This window comes from Carcharhinus amblyrhynchos, chromosome 4 (assembly GCF_965287045.1).
Source record: "Carcharhinus amblyrhynchos chromosome 4, sCarAmb.v2.hapA, whole genome shotgun sequence".
In the NCBI taxonomy this organism is placed as follows: domain Eukaryota; kingdom Metazoa; phylum Chordata; class Chondrichthyes; order Carcharhiniformes; family Carcharhinidae; genus Carcharhinus; species Carcharhinus amblyrhynchos.
Window position 1 is genome coordinate 86741177 of NC_137327.1, and position 17187 is coordinate 86758363.

Here is a 17187-nt window from a genome sequence, read left to right on the forward strand (position 1 = left end):
TCTCCACATCAGGGCATGTTAGCATAATGGTTTTCTTACAGAACTAAAGATCTGAAGTTGAAATTACACCATGCAAGTTGAGGAACTTAAATTCAAATAATTAAATTGGTCTAGAATAAAAGACTTGCACCAGTAATGGTGACGGCAAAGTTGCTGCTTTTTTGTGAAAAGCCATCAAATTCACCCGATTCCTTTAGGGAAGGTAATCTTCTCACCAAAATGTGGCTTCAAATGGACAGTAATGTGGTTGACTCTTAACTGGACTTTCAAATGTCCAAACAAACCATTATGAGAAAATCTAATAAGACAAAAAACAGATAGACTACATAACATTGACCTAAGCATTTGATGTAACAAAGGCACAATGCTCCCAACCCTGTGGACCCTGCAGAGTCCTCTCCTTAATAGTCAGCAGGGGTGAAACAATGATCAGGCAGGAGACAAGGCAAGCCCATTGCACTTGGGGAGTGCTGACACCTGCAATGGTAGTTTGTCCATGCTTGGATAGAGTAAAGGATCAGATTAGTCAATAAGATTAAACCAAGGCATTTCCTGATGCAATTTTTCAAAGCCATCTTGGCCTTTTGGCTAAGATGAAGCATTAGATGAAGCCTGGGAGGGAGTACAATGCCTCATCCTGTCACCTTGGATCTTGATTGATCAAGCCCAAGATGGGATGCAATGTCTTGTTTTATCAGCTTAGCTCTTGTTTGCCTCTCATGTGGGGACCATGGTTAGGCTTAATTTGAATTGGCTTTTTTGATTAGAATTAAAGTTTCCAAATTAAAAATGAACTGCGGACTTATGCCAAAATTCAGAGAGTTATTCCAAAGACTAGCCAAGCAACAAGATGCAGTCATCTTCACCAAAGCACTGGAGGAGACTATATGTTTTCACTTTGAAGTCTATCTGTAGTTAGCTTTACCCTCTTTGGTTAGGGTGAGTCAAAGGCTGGTAATGCTTCAGAACTGGCCTTACTTACTCAGTGGAGATTCTATTTACACAAAATAAACAGGTATCCTGCTGCACTTGTGGTGAGGTAATGATGTTTGTGTGGGAGCAACTGTAAGGAACGTCCATATCAATGACTCACAACCTTCCTCATTTGGGGAGTGGTCTTTGGAAGGAATTGATGTAATGGGCTGAATGGTCTTTTCTTATTTCATGTTTTGAGCTCTTCGAGTGGTCTTGCGCCACCCCGATCGGCATAATTCTTCAGCCTAAAAAAAGTTGCTAATCTGTTCCGTAGTGAGTAGATGTATGAAAATGTATGGTAATGAACCATTTGAATAGGAAGGTCCTAGTTTTGATTTCTAATGTACGCTGAGTTCATTAATTTTGGTTGGGGTAGGATTTGCAATGTCATTATTGGACTAAGTCAGGGTTAAGTCTAGGTCAGGGTTTCCAGTCCTGATTGTTATCTGGTTGTTGTTCCCAGAAAGAGTAGATTTTGAGTAAGAACAAGATTGGGCATGACAGTAACACCTTTCTGGGTTAACTAAATATGCCAACTAAATATCTAAGCTCACAGGTGTGAAGGAGAGGGAGGAAGAGTTTAAAAAAGGCTACCTTATCCAGAGATTTTGTGGCGCAATGGATTGTGACCCTGTCTCTGAGCCAGAAGCTCCAGATTTGAATTGCACCCAGGACTTGATGGCTAAGGAAGGTGCATTCATAACATGGCCAAAAGGTTAAGTATCAACCTGCAAAATCCTTCTGACACTACCAATGGCAGGCAGTAAGAGCCAGGAAAGACTCCTGGTCAGCTATTCTTACTTTGGAATGCTGCCCCTCAAGCTGTCAGCCCCTGGCTTCAGGCTTGTGACCTGTTCCATGAAAACCCTCGCTATGGGAACAGATGAAAACTTGCCTTGTGTACCACTTAGTGCGGGAAGAGAAACAACCCTCACCCAAAACGACACTATAGAAACACAGAAACACTGATGAAGTAGGCCATTTGGCCCCTCGAGCCTGCTCCACCATTCATTTTGATCACAGCTGATCATCAAATTCATCAATACCCTGATCCTGCCTTTCCCCCATATCCCTTAATCCCTTTAGCACCAAGAACTATATCTGATTTCCTCTTGAAATCACACAACATTTTGGCCTCAACTACTTTCTGTGGTAGTGAATTCCACAGACTCACCACTCTCTGGGTGAAGAAATTTCTCCTCACCTCAGCCCTAAAGAATTTACCGCTTATGCTCAAACTATGACCGCTACTTCTGGACTCACCCACTATCGAGAACATTCTTTCTGAATCTACCCTGTCTAATCCTGTTAGAATTGTTTAAGTTTCTATGAGATCCCCTCTCACTCTTCTAAACTCCAATGAATACAATCCTAACCGACAAAATCTCTTCTCTTATGACAGACCAGCTGTCCATTATTAATTGAGCTAATTATCATTAGCTCAGTGTTATATAAATGAACTAGATTTGAGTCTATTGTTGGAGAGATGTATACAGATTTGTTGGACAACAGCCAGCCAATAACTTCAGTCAGTGTGAAGTTTAATACTAATGGAAATAAAATCTGGAAACACAGCAAGTGTTCAACCAACACAAACATGACCGGATGTCTACAATTGGGAAAATAAAACACATACACACCCCGGAAAATGAGACGTATGTTTGTCATGCAGATCAAGAATGATAAATGATTGAAACCAACATTTCCAGTGCAAACCGACTGTAGTGCTGATCGAGAAGGACAAGCAACCAGATCGTTCTGCTCCTTGCTATTTTGTGGTTCCAATTAACACAAAAATGTTGAAAGTCAGCTTGCAATTGTTAATGACTTTAATTGGATTTACAGGTAAGTGGAGAAAATAGTTTTATTGTGTGTCTTGATTTGAATAATGGACGGTATGAAATCTGCGCATTTGTGGGCTATGTGTTTGGCTATTTTTCTCATAAGTTACAAAAGATGCTGCTTTCTGCCAAGTAAGTTCGCCATCATGTAAAACATTTCAATGAATTCAAAAGCATCACTCTTCTGAGTTACGCGATTTTCATGATTTCTGATCCTTCATGGTCGCTGATTTTGTACAATTGCTCTGAGACCTTAATTTGATTAGTAAAAATAAAAAATTGAAGGAGCAGCTTGTAATTAAAAATTATAGACAATAAATGTTTATTTATTGTCCTTTAAAATAGAAATGTGCTGTATCTAATTTTTCTTGTTAAATCTCAAGCTGCATGAATATGATCTTAAGGGGACAAAGAGGTGACAACGGTGGCTCATTTTAACAAGAAAGTGCTCGCTCTGCTTTTTGTTCAGAGTGTCTTTTTGTTTTCCCCATGTAATAGGCATTGTGCTCCCTCACTCTACCTAGGACACCTTGAAGGCAATGTTTCTATTTTGATTCAAGCCAAGCTATTTGAAATCAGGCTGTGTTCTGAGTCAATGCTGGATGTTAAACAAAAATGATCGAGATGACCAACTAACACTAAGGCAAATATTACTGCCATGATTATCGTTCAACATTGGTGTTTTCCTGTACCATAAGCCTTGACATTTAAGAGCCTTAATAAAAAGAACAAAAAAATAGGATTTATCAGATAGAGACTGATGCTAGAATAGCTCAGCAGCTAATAAGATCTAAGATTTTTTTTGAGGTGCAGAAGATAGGAGGCAAGGTTAAGGGTTCCCAATCATTTGTTCTAAGAACATAAGAACATAAGAAATAGGAGCAGAAGTAGGCCATCCAGCCCTTCGAGCCTGCCCCGCCATTCAATAAGATCATGGCTGATCTGTCGTGGCTCAGTTCCACATTCCCGCCCTCTCCCCATAACCCTTAATCCCCTCGCTTATCAAAAACCCATCAACCCGCGTCTTAAAAATATTTAGCGAGGCAGCCTCCACCACCTCAATGGGCAGAGAATTCCAGAGATTCACCACCCTTTGAGTGAAGAAGTTCCTCCTCAACTCCATTCTAAACTGCCCCCCCCCGCTTTATCTTGAGGCTGTGCCCCCTAGTCCTACTATCCTTTCTGAGCGGGAAGAGTCTCTCCAACTCTATCCTATCCATCCCATTCATCATCTTATACGTCTCATATGTTCTATATGGGCTTTATAAGGAAGTATCCCTAATCTTTACAAATGTTCCATTGTTTCAATTCTGTCAGTTCAAAAGACTTTTATTTATAAGTTGCTGTTGTAATGATTAAATTTATGAGGAAAAAGATAAGAAATAAGAACATAAGAACATAAGAAATAGGAGCAGGAGTAGGCCATCTAGCCCTTCGAGCCTGCCCCGCCATTCAATAAGATCATGGCTGATCTGTCGTGACTCAGTTCCACATTCCCGCCCTCTCCCCATAACCCTTAATCCCCTCACTTATCAAAAACCCATCAACCCGGGTCTTAAAAATATTTAGCGAGGCAGCCTCCACCACTTCAATGGGCAGAAAATTCCAGAGATTCACCACCCTTTGAGTGAAGAAGTTCCTCCTCAACTCTGTTCTAAACTGCCCCCCCTTTATCTTGAGGCTGTGCCCTCTAGTCCTACTGTCTTTTTTGAGCGGGAAGAGTCTCTCCACCTCTATCCTATCCATCCCATTCATCATCTTATACGTCTCAATGAGATCTCCCCTCATTCTTCTAAACTCTAACGAGTACAAGCCTAGTTTATTCAGCCTCCCCTCATAGCTCAACCCCCTCAACTCTGGTATCAGCCTAGTAAACCTCCTCTGCACTCCCTCCAAGGCCAAAATATCCTTGCGTAAGATAAGACAAATCAATGGCTACTATTAACCTGATTCATGTTGGAGAAGAAACATTCTCTACATTTTAAATTTCTTTTCTTTCTTTATTGTCTTCATGCCCTGGCTGGGAGGGTGCGAGGGAAGTCAATATATATGCACAACTACACTAATGCCGTTAGTGCATTAATGCACTTAGCCATTGCGGGTCAGATCAAGAACAATAACTTACTATTCCTGAACTTCTATCCTTTCATTTGTGGAATACTTCACTTGCCCATCTTTTTCTCTCTATAACATGGTCATACAGAACAATTTGTCATGTGGGAAAATTGCAAGAAACAATTGTTTATGCAAATGTGTGAAGAAGTTTTCATCCGTATATCAGTTTCTTTGATTATTATTATATTTTGTTTTAATTTTATATATTGTTCTAAAGTTGAGGATACACAGGCAGATGGTAAGGAAGATCAGTGCTATGTAATAATACAGAGGGAAATGTTGTATGGTTTGGTAATGTCAGGAGATACATCTGGATTCTGCATGAAGTCTGAGAAGCAGAGAATTTTGGAATTAAAGAGGGGTAAGAGTGGTGCTTTGTGATTCTGAATGGTGTAAGAGTGGGATGCTACGATATGAATGGACAACCTCATGGGTCACATTGACCTCAGTCATAGTATTTTATTAACCTGTACCTAGTTCTGACCCCTTATCACCCTGTGTTCAGTGATCTACACTGGCTTTCTGTTAAGCAATGCCTCCATTTTTAAATTCTCATCCTGGCTTTCAGCTCCATCCATGGACTCATCCTTTCTCTGTCCCTGTAATCTCCTCCAGACCTTCCATTCTGGCTTGTAGAACACCCTCATTTTAATCACTCTATCAATGCTGTATCTTCAGCTGACAAGACTCTAAACTCCAGAATACCCTCCTCAAACCTTTCTGCCTCTTGTCCTCTTTATTTTTCCTTTAGGATGTTTGTGAAAACCTATCACTTTGACAAAGTTTTGTGTCATTTCATACAGTGTCAAAGTTTGTTTGGTAATGTACTTGTGAAACATGTGGGGCATTTTGTTATAAATAAATGCAGGTTGTTACTGAAGAAGGTTTTTCCTAATTTGGGAGATTTGGATGTTGCCATATATTTAAATGCATGACTCACTTTGCATAATTAATGGCAATCATTGCCTAAATGTAGAAAATTGCTCATGTCACTATTTCTGCACTATGAAAAAACCAGACTGCGATATCTGGCGTGATCTGAGGACAGGATTTATATTTGTATTGCTAAACATTAGAAACATGGCATAGTTTTAAGTGGATTTAATGTAATTTTTCTGTGCCTGTAGTTTTACATGCTGCACAAATTTGGTTGTTTGTATGGGGTTGGTTCAGTTCCACCTGTGTTTCTATTGTGCTTAGAGAAGGTTATGGCATGAAGAGTAAATAGACTAGCAGAAGTAACAATGGTTGCTGTGCAACTCGGGGCCTTTTAAGGTAGAAAGTTTTTTTGGATTTTTTGTAGCTGGATATAGATGAAGGACACCAGAGAATGAACAGCTCTTAATTCTGCCAGGAGAAGCTGGATAGGACAAGGGAGCTGCAGAGAGACATTCTTCCTAAGTAACCAGATACAGTTCAGAAAACCACGTAATTGGGATAGAAAGCATGTCTTAAAAAGACTGCAGTTAAGAGAACAGTGACCAAGGTATTGTTCAGAGGAGAATTCAAATGGGAGACAGCTGTAGTCACCAGAGCTAAAGTGGAAAAGCAGACTTCAAAGGTAAATCCAAAAATTGAGGCCATTTTAATAGAGTCTGTGAATCGAGAATTGAAGCAATTATGAACAGTTTGTATAGCAGTTTGAACAAAGAAATTCTAAAGGGAGTTGAAATCCCTAGATACTGGATTCATTTTTGAAAGTGGAGCGAAAACTTTGTTTGTATATAATCATTTGGAAAAGCTGGAATGGATTTCAGAATGCAAACTGCTGATATGTTGTGAAAGACAATTTTAAAGTGTTTTTTTCTGGGAGTGGAATTTGGAAACTCTCATGTGACAATCACCTGGGGCAATTCTGAAGAGAAATCCACAGATATTATTGGAGTGTGCATTTTCACATGAACAGTCTGTGTGATTAAAGGGACTTTGTGCTACTGAGACCATTGTGGTTTAAGATTTGCTTTGCAATCCATATTAACCTTAAAATCTGTGTATATTTGTGAAGCCAAGGTGTGGGTGGTGGGGAGGGGTGGCGGGGGGGGAGTGTGGGGTTTACAGGAGCATTGTATCATAATCCAACCTTTCATGTTTAATTTATTTTCTCTCATTAAAGCTAAGTAATGGTATTATGACTCTGTTCCTCCACATTTTCTAAAAAAAATAAAAGTTATGGTCTTTTGATCCAATTTGAAAAGCACCCATTAATTCCTACTTTTTGTTTCCTCTCTGCCAACCAGTTTTCTATTCATTTCAATACACGTTTCCCAATCCCATGTGCTTTAATCTTGTACGATAATCTCTTATGCAGGACTTTCCAAACGTTTTCTGAAAGTCCAACTATACCACATCGACTGGCTCCTCCTTGTCAGCTCTGCTAGTTACATCTTCAAAGAATTCCAACAGATTTGTCAAGCACCTTCATAAATCCATGCTGACTCTGTCTAATCCTGCCACTGCTTTCTAAATGCTCTGCTATAAAATTCTTGATAATGGATTCTAGAATTTTCCCCACTACCGATGTTAAGCTTGCTGGTCTATAATTCCATGTTTTCTCTCTATCTCCTTGCTAATATTTTGAACATTAGCAAATGTAAGGTATTGCATTTTGGAAGGTCTAATACAAATAGGAAATTTACAGACAGAACCCTTAAGAGTATGAATAAGCAAAGGGATCTGGGTGTACAGGTACACAGGTCCCTGAAAGTGACAATGCAGGTGGAGAAGGTCATCAAGAAGGCGTACGGCATACTTGCCTTCATCGGCCGGGGTACTGAGTTTAAAAATTGGCACGTCATGTTGCAGCTTTATAAAAACTTAGTTAGGTCGCACTTGGAATATAGTGTTCAGTTCTGGTTGCCACACTATCAGAAGGATGTGGAGGCTTTGGAGAGGGTACAGAAAAAATTTACCAGGATGTTGCCTATATTGGAGGGCATTAGATATGAGAAGAGGTTGGAGAAACTTGGTTTATTCTCACTGAAGCAACAGAGGTTGAGGGGAGACCTGATAGAAGTCTACAAGATTATGAGAAGCATGGACAGAGTGGATAGTCAGAAGCTTTTTCCCAGAGTGGAAGAATCAATTACTAGGGGCCACAGGTTTAAGGTGCAAAGGGCAGGATTTAGAGGAGATGTACAGAGCAAATTTTTTACACAGGGAGTAGTGGGTGCCAGGAACTTGTTGCTGGAGGAGGTAGTGCAAGTGGATAGTGACTTTTAAGGGACGTCTTGACGTACATGAATAGGATGGGAATAGAGGGATATGGTCTCTGGAAGGGTAGGGGGTTTTAGTTAAGTTGGGCAGCTTGGTCGGTGTAGGCTTGGAAGGCCGAAGGGCCTGTTCCTGTGCTGTAATTTTCTTTGTTCTTTGTTCTTTACCGTCCAATCTGTTGGGACTGTTCCCAAGTCTTTAGCACCCTGGAAGATGACCACCAATGCATCCACTATTTCTAAAGCCACTTCCTTAAGTACTCTGGGATGCAGATTATCAGGCCCTGGGGATTTATCCACCTTCAATCCCATCAATTTTCCCAGCATCATTTCTCTTCTAATATTGATCTCCTTCCCTCTCACTAAATCTTGCATTCTCCAACATTTCTGGCATCTGATTTGTGTCCTCTTTTGTGAAGTATGTATTCAGTTGCTCAGTCATTTCTTTGTCTACCATTATACATTACCCCATTTCAGTCTGTAGGGGACATACATTTGTCTTCATCAACCTCTTTCTCTTTATGTATCGAAATAAACTCTTTGCAGCACTCATTATATTCCCTGCAAGCTTACTTTCATACTGTATTTTCCCTTTCTCAATCAATCCCTTGGTCCTTTTTTGCTGAATTTGAAACTCCTCCTAATCCTCAGACTTATTAATTTTGTTGGCCAATCTGTATGCTTCTTCCTTGGATTGGATACTCTCTCTAATTTCCTTTGTAAGCCATGGATTGGCCCTCTTATCCATTTTGCTTTTGTGCCAGACAGGAATTAACAGTTGCTGCAATTCCTCCATGTATTCCTTGAAGGTTTGCCACTGCCTATCCACTGTCATCTCTTTAAGTAACTCTGCCCAATCTATTAAGGCCAACTCATAGTTTCCTATATTAAGAATCAGCATCCTTTTTATGAATCAAATACTTCACTCTTCACCTTGATAAAAAATTTTATCATGTTATGGTCATTCATCCCCATGGGGTCTCGTACAACTAGATTGGCAACGATTTCCTTCTCATTACACAGTGCCCAGTCTAAAATGGCCTGCTCTCTAGTTGGTTCCTCCACACATTGGTCAAGAAAACATCCCGTATACACTCCAGGAATTCCTCATCTATGGCATTGTGGCTAACTTGATTGGCCAATCCATGTGCAGATTAAAATCACCCATGATCATCGAAATTCCCTTGTCACATGCATCTCTAATTTCGTGTTTAATGCCATTCCCAACAACACCACAGCAACTTGGGGGTCTATATATGATACCCACTAATGTTTTTTGCCCCTTGGTATTTCTCAACTCTACCCAAAAGGACTCCTGACTGTCGGAGATAATATAGTTTCTCACTATTGTGTTGTCTGGGATTGTAACAAAGTATTGACTTCTTGGACATACAGGAGCAGGAAAAGGAAGCGTGGGAAGAAGTGGCAGCAACAGATATGGAGTAGGATGGAGACATCAGCTTGAAGGGAGGAGGCAGGTTGCAAACTGCCAGAGGGTTGAGAGTGGAGAGGGTATCAGGTAGTAGCTGACACATGGCATGGAGAGAGACAGCAAAGTCTCTTTGGATAAGTTGGATAAGTAGCTGGTCCTTACAGGAATCAGGTAGAGAACGCAGTTTAAACCAGAATTCCAGGGACTGAAGGTACAAATCCTGGAATGAGTTACGTGGAAAGAACAAGCCAAGCAGAAAAGTAATAGTCTGAAACAGCGAATTTTAGCATTACAAACAAATTGGTGTGATGGAAATAATGTGACTGAGATGGTATAATAGGAAATAGCATTACAGAAATAACATGCTGGAAATAGCTTGACGGAGAAAATGTGGCAGTGAAGTGTTTCAGGAAGTCAATGTTACATTTTCAGGGCATATGCAGCTGAAGTTCTACTGAACAAAACTCCAAATGTACTTATACATAACTGAATGCATTTAGAAATAACTAGAGCAGTGATTTTAAGTCAGCAACTGCAACAACATTTGGATCTTGCTGTATCTCTATCCAGAGAACCTACTACTTTTTTTTGTCTGTCTACCTTTCTGGGGGAGGTGAAAGACACAATGTCCTGGAGTGAAACCTCCTCTGGTTGTTACTTGCATTATATTGTGTGGGAAGGTTCACAGGGAGTGGCTTCATATCTGAAATTTGCTAAGGTTACATACATGGTGCACCTTGGTAAAAAAATACTAGTGATTGAGGTTTGCATTGCAAAAGCTGCATATCTGAGGCCAGGCCCACAAGTGCAAATAAGAAGCTCACTCCCAAACACATGAACAAAGATCCAATTACTGAATGCTAAAATGATTCACGTTGCGTAAAAGATGTTTTCAATCTATGGATTAATTACTAAGAAACAGTAGCCACAGCTTCCAAGTGTAGACATTGCGGCACATTATGATGTCAAACATGGAAAGGAAAACTGCTTTTATTACAAGCTGCTCTTCTTCACTCTGCTTTCTGCCGGTGAACACTAGGATCACTTGGTTTGTGTGAAGTAATATCAGTTTCAGAATTTGCATTCCGTCCTGCTGTGTGAAATTTCCAGGAAGAGAGCAGGGGATTTTTTAGACTTGTACTTTAATGCCCTTGAGCAGCTGAGTCAAACATCATGCTATTTTGCAGCAGACCAATCAGACCAATTTTGTGTAAATTACACATGTGTCCAAGATAAAGACAAAAGCAGCATTTCATTACTCTGTCTCTTAAAGGTACGTAGGAATTAGGAGCAGAAGTAGACAAGTTCAGCCTTTTGAGCCTTGCTCTGCTCTTCAATCAGATAATAGCTGATCTCTCCCTGGTCTCAAATCCACTTCCCCACCTGTTCCCCAAATCCTCTTATCCCTTTTATTAATTATAAATATACCTATCTCCTTGAAATCATGTAATGATTCAGACTGAACCGCACCATGGAGCACTGAGTTTCATCTCTGTGAGAAGTAGTTCCTCCTCATCTCAGTTTTAAATCTGCCACCTCTCAACCTATACCTGTGACCTCTTGTTCTAGTTTGCCCCACAACAGGAAAAAAATTGGTCAACATTTACTTTATCAATCTTTTTTAAAATTTTATATACCTCGACCAGATCCGCTCTCATTTTTCTAAACTCCAGCCAGTATAAGCCCAAACGGTTTAAGCTCTCCTCATGTGTCATTCATCTCTGAAATCAATTTGCTGAACCTCCCTTGAGTTGCGTCCAATGCCAACACGTCCTTCCTCAAAGATGGAGACCAAAACTGGGTGCAATACTTCAGATGTAGTCTCACCAGTATCCTATACAATTGCGACAACACTTCTCTGCTTTTATACTCCGGTCCCTTTGCAATAAATGCCAACATCTTATTTGACTTTTTTCTTACATGCTGCACCTGCACACTGACTTTGCTTTTACAGTAACAGACTGTTAAAATGAGAGATTCTGTGTAAGAACTCTCTCCCCTCCTCCAGTTGGTAGAAGTTAAAACATTGAATGACTGAGCTAATGGGAATCAGCTTTTCTTCAGATTTTGGTTGGGTATCTAAGAAGTGTAGAATGTTTAACTCTCCTGATTGGGAAACCTAGAGCTGTAGAAATTTTGCTGTACACTATAGTGTACACAGTATCTCACGTGGTACATTCCCTTTACCTGTATACAGAGACTTTAATTTTAAGATTGACAGAGCCAAGGCTAAATAATTCCTAAATATGCACAGCTTATAATTAAGTCTTGTAACCTTCCCATTTCTTGTTCAACTGGAACAATCTCCTTTAGGGCTATAGGTCCTAGGGTTATTCGTGACCAAATAGAAACAATTCAAATCTTTTATGCTGGGTCTGCCCCTGTAAGTTCTATTAGTGAACCCACTTGTCTGGTCAATCATCAATATTGTTCTTATATTTCAGTTCAGCTATCAGATTATCATTGAGGGGTAACTTCATTCCCAACTTCCATTGAATTGCATAATAGCCAGAATGATTTCAACCTCAAGGAGGTTAGTCACAACTCAGTTGTTAAAAGAAACTGAATTCTGACAACGTAGACAGCAGATTCCAAGAGCTTGTCTTGAGTGACTTGCTTATGAAAGATTTTGTGAAAGGGAAATGGTGTTTGGAATGGTCTAATTTATTAGGGTTCTTTGAGGAAGTTACTGTCAAGGTGGATAAAGGGGAACCTATGGATGTACTTAGATTTCCAGAAGGTATTTGACAAGATGCCACATCAAAGGTTGCTACACAAAGTAAGAGCTTATGGTGTGAGGGATAACATATTAGCATGGACAGAGAATTGTTTAATTAACAAGATACAAAGAGTAGGCATTGAACTAGTAAACCACAGGGCTAGGTGAAAGTTCGGGGGCATGGATTCACATTTCATCATGGTAGCTCGTGGAATTTAAATTGAAACCTAGTCTCAGTGATCACGACCATGAAACTAGCATCGATTGTTGGAAAACCCATTAGTTCATTAATGTCCTTTAGGAAAGGAAATCTGCTATCCTTACCCACTCTAACCTTTCTGTGACTCCAGATTCACAGTGTTTGTCTCTTAATTTTCATCTGAGCTGAGTGACTTGCTGAGCCATTTCATAGGCTACTAGGGATGGGCAACAAATGCTGGCCTTTCCCGAGATGCCCGCATCCCACTTGCATCACATGACAGAATAAGAAAAAGTTGTGTGGGCAATATGTAACCAGTGGAGTGCCGCAGCAATCAGTGCCACTTACAATGAATATCAATGATTTGGATGAAGGGATTAATTGCTAAATTTGCCAATGACATGAAGATAGGTAGAAAAGTAAATTGTGAAGAAGACATCTGAGTCTGAACCATGTTGTAAATAGGTTAAGTGAGTGGGAAAAATTGGCAAATGGACTATAATGTTGAAGATATAAACTTGTCCACTTTGGCAGGAAGAATAGAAAAACAGTACATTATAAATGGTGAGAAATTGCAGCACAGGGATGGCATGGTTAGCACAATGGTTAGCATTGTCACTTCATAGCACCAGGGACCCAGGTTTGATTCTTGGCTTGGGTCAGTGTGGAGTTTGCACGTTCTCCCCGTGTCTATGTGGGCTTCCTCAGGGTACACCAGTTTCCTCCCACATTCTGAAAGATGTGCTGGTTGGGTGCATTGACCCGAACAGGCACCAGACTGTGGCGACTAGGGGAATTTCACAGTAACTTCATTGCATTACACTTCATTAGTGTAAGTCTTGCTTGTGATTAATAAGTAAATTTTACTTTCAACTCAAATGCAGAGGGATCTGAGTGTGTTTATACATGAATCACAAAAAGTCAGTGTGTGGTTACAACAAGTGATTGGGAAGGCAAATGGAATGTTATTAGTTGTGGTATGGGGAATGGAATCTGAAAATAGAGAGATCTTACTACAGTTATCTGGGCCATTGGTGAGCCCACATCTGGAACACAGTGTACATCTCCTTATTTAAGAAAGGACATAACTACATTAGAAGCAGTTCAGAGTAGGTTCACTTGGCTGTTCCCTGGGATTAGAGAGTTAGGTAAGTTGAGTCTGTATCCATTGGAATTTAAAAGAATGAGAGGTGATCTCATTGAAACATTTAGGCCAAAAATTGACACACCCCTGCTGGCGAATTTGGTGCTCATCAAATCTCCGTTCACTGCAGAAGGACCGGAGCAAGGTTGGAGAATTCCGGCCACAAGTTTCTGAGAGGGCTTGACAGAATGGATGCTGTAAGATTGATTCTTCTTGTGGGAGAAACCAAAACTAAGGGGTACAGATTAAAAATCAGGAGTCTCCCATTTAAGAAGGGGATGAAGAGACCACCATTAGTTCAGCCATGATCTTATTGAATGATGGACCAGGCTTGAGGGGCCGAATGGCCTGTTCATCCTCATTTGTACATTTGTATAGTCTGAAGTTGAGTGACAAATCTCAGAATAAAATGTAAAATTGCACTGTCACTATTTTGCTGTTCAAGCACAGACATGCACCATACTCTACTGAATAATAGTCTGACAAAAACTGTTTCTGTGTGAGATTTATTTCAGTACTGTTTCTTTTATTCCTGCTTTGTTGAAGACTAACCATATGCAGCAACACAATTAACTCTTCCACCCTAACTAGTACTCATATAAAATGAACCGCTCAAGATCTTTCACTTCTCCAATGTCACAGCAGCTGATCAATTCACTGTGTTAAGTTTCTTCTTCAGTTCCTGAACATTTGATCAATCTACTGCATAAAATGCTGACCAACTGATCAGTTATCCTTATGAGTTAATTTGTCACTCCTCAGTCTAGCCAATCCAGTATAAATTATACTGTATCATTGTATACATTATACCCCAGCTATCAGTCCCCTGCAATTGGATTGGTGTGTTGTATAAGCTATTCCTCAATTTCCTAGCCCCTGAACAGTTGATCAATATTGCTGTAAATTTGCCTATCTGTCCTAGAACTCTGAACAACTGCAGTTAGCATCTTTGCAAGACTGAAAGCATAAATCAGAGTTGTGTAACACTTGGCATAAAGAGCCTCTCTGAGCCAGCAACTCTGTGTAGCCACAGCTGCTGGGAAATTATTGGATCTTTTCCCTTTTCTTTTCCTCCATTTAAAGTGTTACATTTTTTCTCACCGAAGAACCTGATGACTCTGGCTGATTTCACAGCCAGTTCAGTACTGAGCCACAGACGCCAGGGATGGGATTTTTCGGCCACACTCACCCCAGAGCTGGAAAGTCCCACCTGAGGTCAAGAGACTGTTACATGGTCCATATCCTGCCCACTGTGGTGGGCGGGGCGAGAAAATATAGACCCAGAAGTCCAGGTTTGGTCACTGCCACCAGTACAATAGAGGTATTCAAGTTGACCTCCCAACTCCGTCTTCTAAATAATGTTACCTACATTTTCTGGTCCGTACTGACCAATTGTTGCCATATTTTGTGGTTTCTGACTGTGCAGGATGTCATTACCGTAACAGACACATTGATCTTTATTTTCTGAGTATTAAATTCACAGGGCAGTGGAATATAATGATGTAAGCCAATATTCAGGCAGGTATCTGAATCAGCACACTGCTGTCAATGAAAGCTTTTGCTGTTTCAATGATGGTTCATGTTGATTTTGATTGAAATGATTTATTTGAGCTAAACAAGTGTAGTGCCATGATACACTCATCAAAATCTATGCCCACCTTATCTTGTCTCGAATAATGAACTGCTATGATATCAGTAGGATAAGTTTTTTATAAAGCTCTTTTTAAAAAAAAGCCATTCAATGACAACTTTCCAGTTTCTTAAAAAATGCTGCTTTTTGTCAGAAGCCAATTAAAGTGTCAATCATCCAGATCCTTTGAAGTATTGACAGCATAAACTGCAAGCACTTGAAATCTTTTTATCCTGTGTAAATAAACATTGTGAAATTGACAGCACAGATCAGGAGCTGTCAATCAAATAGTGTTTTCCCTGGGGCCTAGACGTTTGAACAGGTTAATTAGTTACTCTTGTCTGAGAGCTCAGGCGTCCATCAGAGTACTAAAACTATGGGGTTAGTCAAACTAATGCCTATAGGGTTCATTGCTTCAATACAGTGCATATTTGGTGAATGGGCATCTTCTACAGGAATATTTATAATATTTTATGGTTCTATGTGTGAACAATGCATTACAGATTCCCCATCTGTTTTATGTATTATCATACAATCTACATGACATAAATGTGTTAATTTGATTTAGCAGCAAAGATCTCCTGATCATCTCTGAATCTGCTTGTTTCTCAGGACATGTGTTTGCTGTTGAGGTGACGGTGAAGGACAGCCATTTGAATGCATTGGAAGGAGAGAGTGTCACTTTGCAATGTACATACACAACTACGCAGACGAGCTTGTCTAACCTGAACATCCAGTGGACTTTCCTTGGAAGCACCACCAAGAATCGGGTGCAGGTATTCCATTTCATAACATTGTGGTAGAACATTCACAGCCCTGCTATCATCAGTGTAGCCAGATTGGGAGCAATGTAATCTGTGCTCCTAACTCCACTGGATAATCCAGGATCGCAGTAGCGCGGTATTATTTGGAAGCCAGTGTGTCACTTAAATGTCCATGAAAGGAGAAGGAGGAGGACTTTCGGCTAGATGGTCCCAAATATTGAGTCACATAGGAAAGTGGGACCAGGTGTAGATCATTCAGCCCCTCGAGTCTATTCTGATATTCAGTAAGATAATGATTGAGATCTAGATTCACTACAATTTTCTGCCTTTGATCTATATTCCTTGAAGCCCTCATTTAATAATAACGTGCCTAATAACCTGTCTTGAACATTTAGATTGACCCAACACCCACAGATTTCAGGGGGCGACAATTTCAGATTTTCATCCTTATAATTCCTGATTTCACTCCTGAATCGCTCTCTCATTTTAAGATCGTCCCCCATTGTACTCACTCAGCTAAAGGAAATAGACACGCTCGGTGGGATTTTATGGCCTCGCCTATCCTGAAACTGTAAAATCCCACCCAAAGTCAATGGACTTTTCCATTGTTTGCCCCTTGCCCGCTCTGATTCCCATGGCGGTAAAATTCTAGCTTCTGTATCAACTTCAACAATTTTTTTCTATAATTACAATCACATCATTTATAAACTTTCTAAATTCAAAAGCATATTCCATTTTCAATTTTATAATCAGAGGCATGATTCCCAAATCAAGAAAGCTTTGAAAGATTATGACGTGCAATTTCCAGCCTGTTTTTTTCAATAATGAGGGTGGAAGCTATCAGAGCCTGGACATTTGTGTCTTAAGTCCCAAGTTATTGAGCAAGTGAGATCAAGACTAGTACATAGCCATGACCAGTTTGAACCTTTAGCAGTCTCAATCAATTGATCTAAATCCACATAAAGTGGGATCTTTACTAGTATAGCCTGACAAAATGTAAGCTTTTACTTAGTCAGCTATCCAACCAGCACATTTCTACCAAATCCAGCAGACCTCCTGTCCGACTGGTTACAATGTGGATGAGAGCAGCGTGATGCATTGCCCCAGGACGATACACATACTTGATAGACGAGGATTGTGTAGCTGGCATTTCAAGGTA

General features: G+C 40.1%; 1 protein-coding gene across 1 annotated transcript in view; it reads left to right on the forward strand.

Annotated features, from left to right (window-relative positions):
• Positions 1–2706: 2706 nt before the first annotated feature.
• The window catches only part of LOC145342452 (V-set and immunoglobulin domain-containing protein 1-like), a 35815-nt gene continuing 21334 nt past the window's right edge, over positions 2707–17187 (forward strand). Inside the window, exons 1-3 of the mRNA XM_080188016.1 lie at positions 2707–2820; positions 15877–16040; positions 17041–17184. Of these exons, the coding sequence (XP_080044142.1) occupies positions 2772–2820; positions 15877–16040; positions 17041–17184 (357 nt within the window). The 5' untranslated portion in view covers positions 2707–2771. The remainder of the gene's footprint in view (positions 2821–15876; positions 16041–17040; positions 17185–17187) is intronic.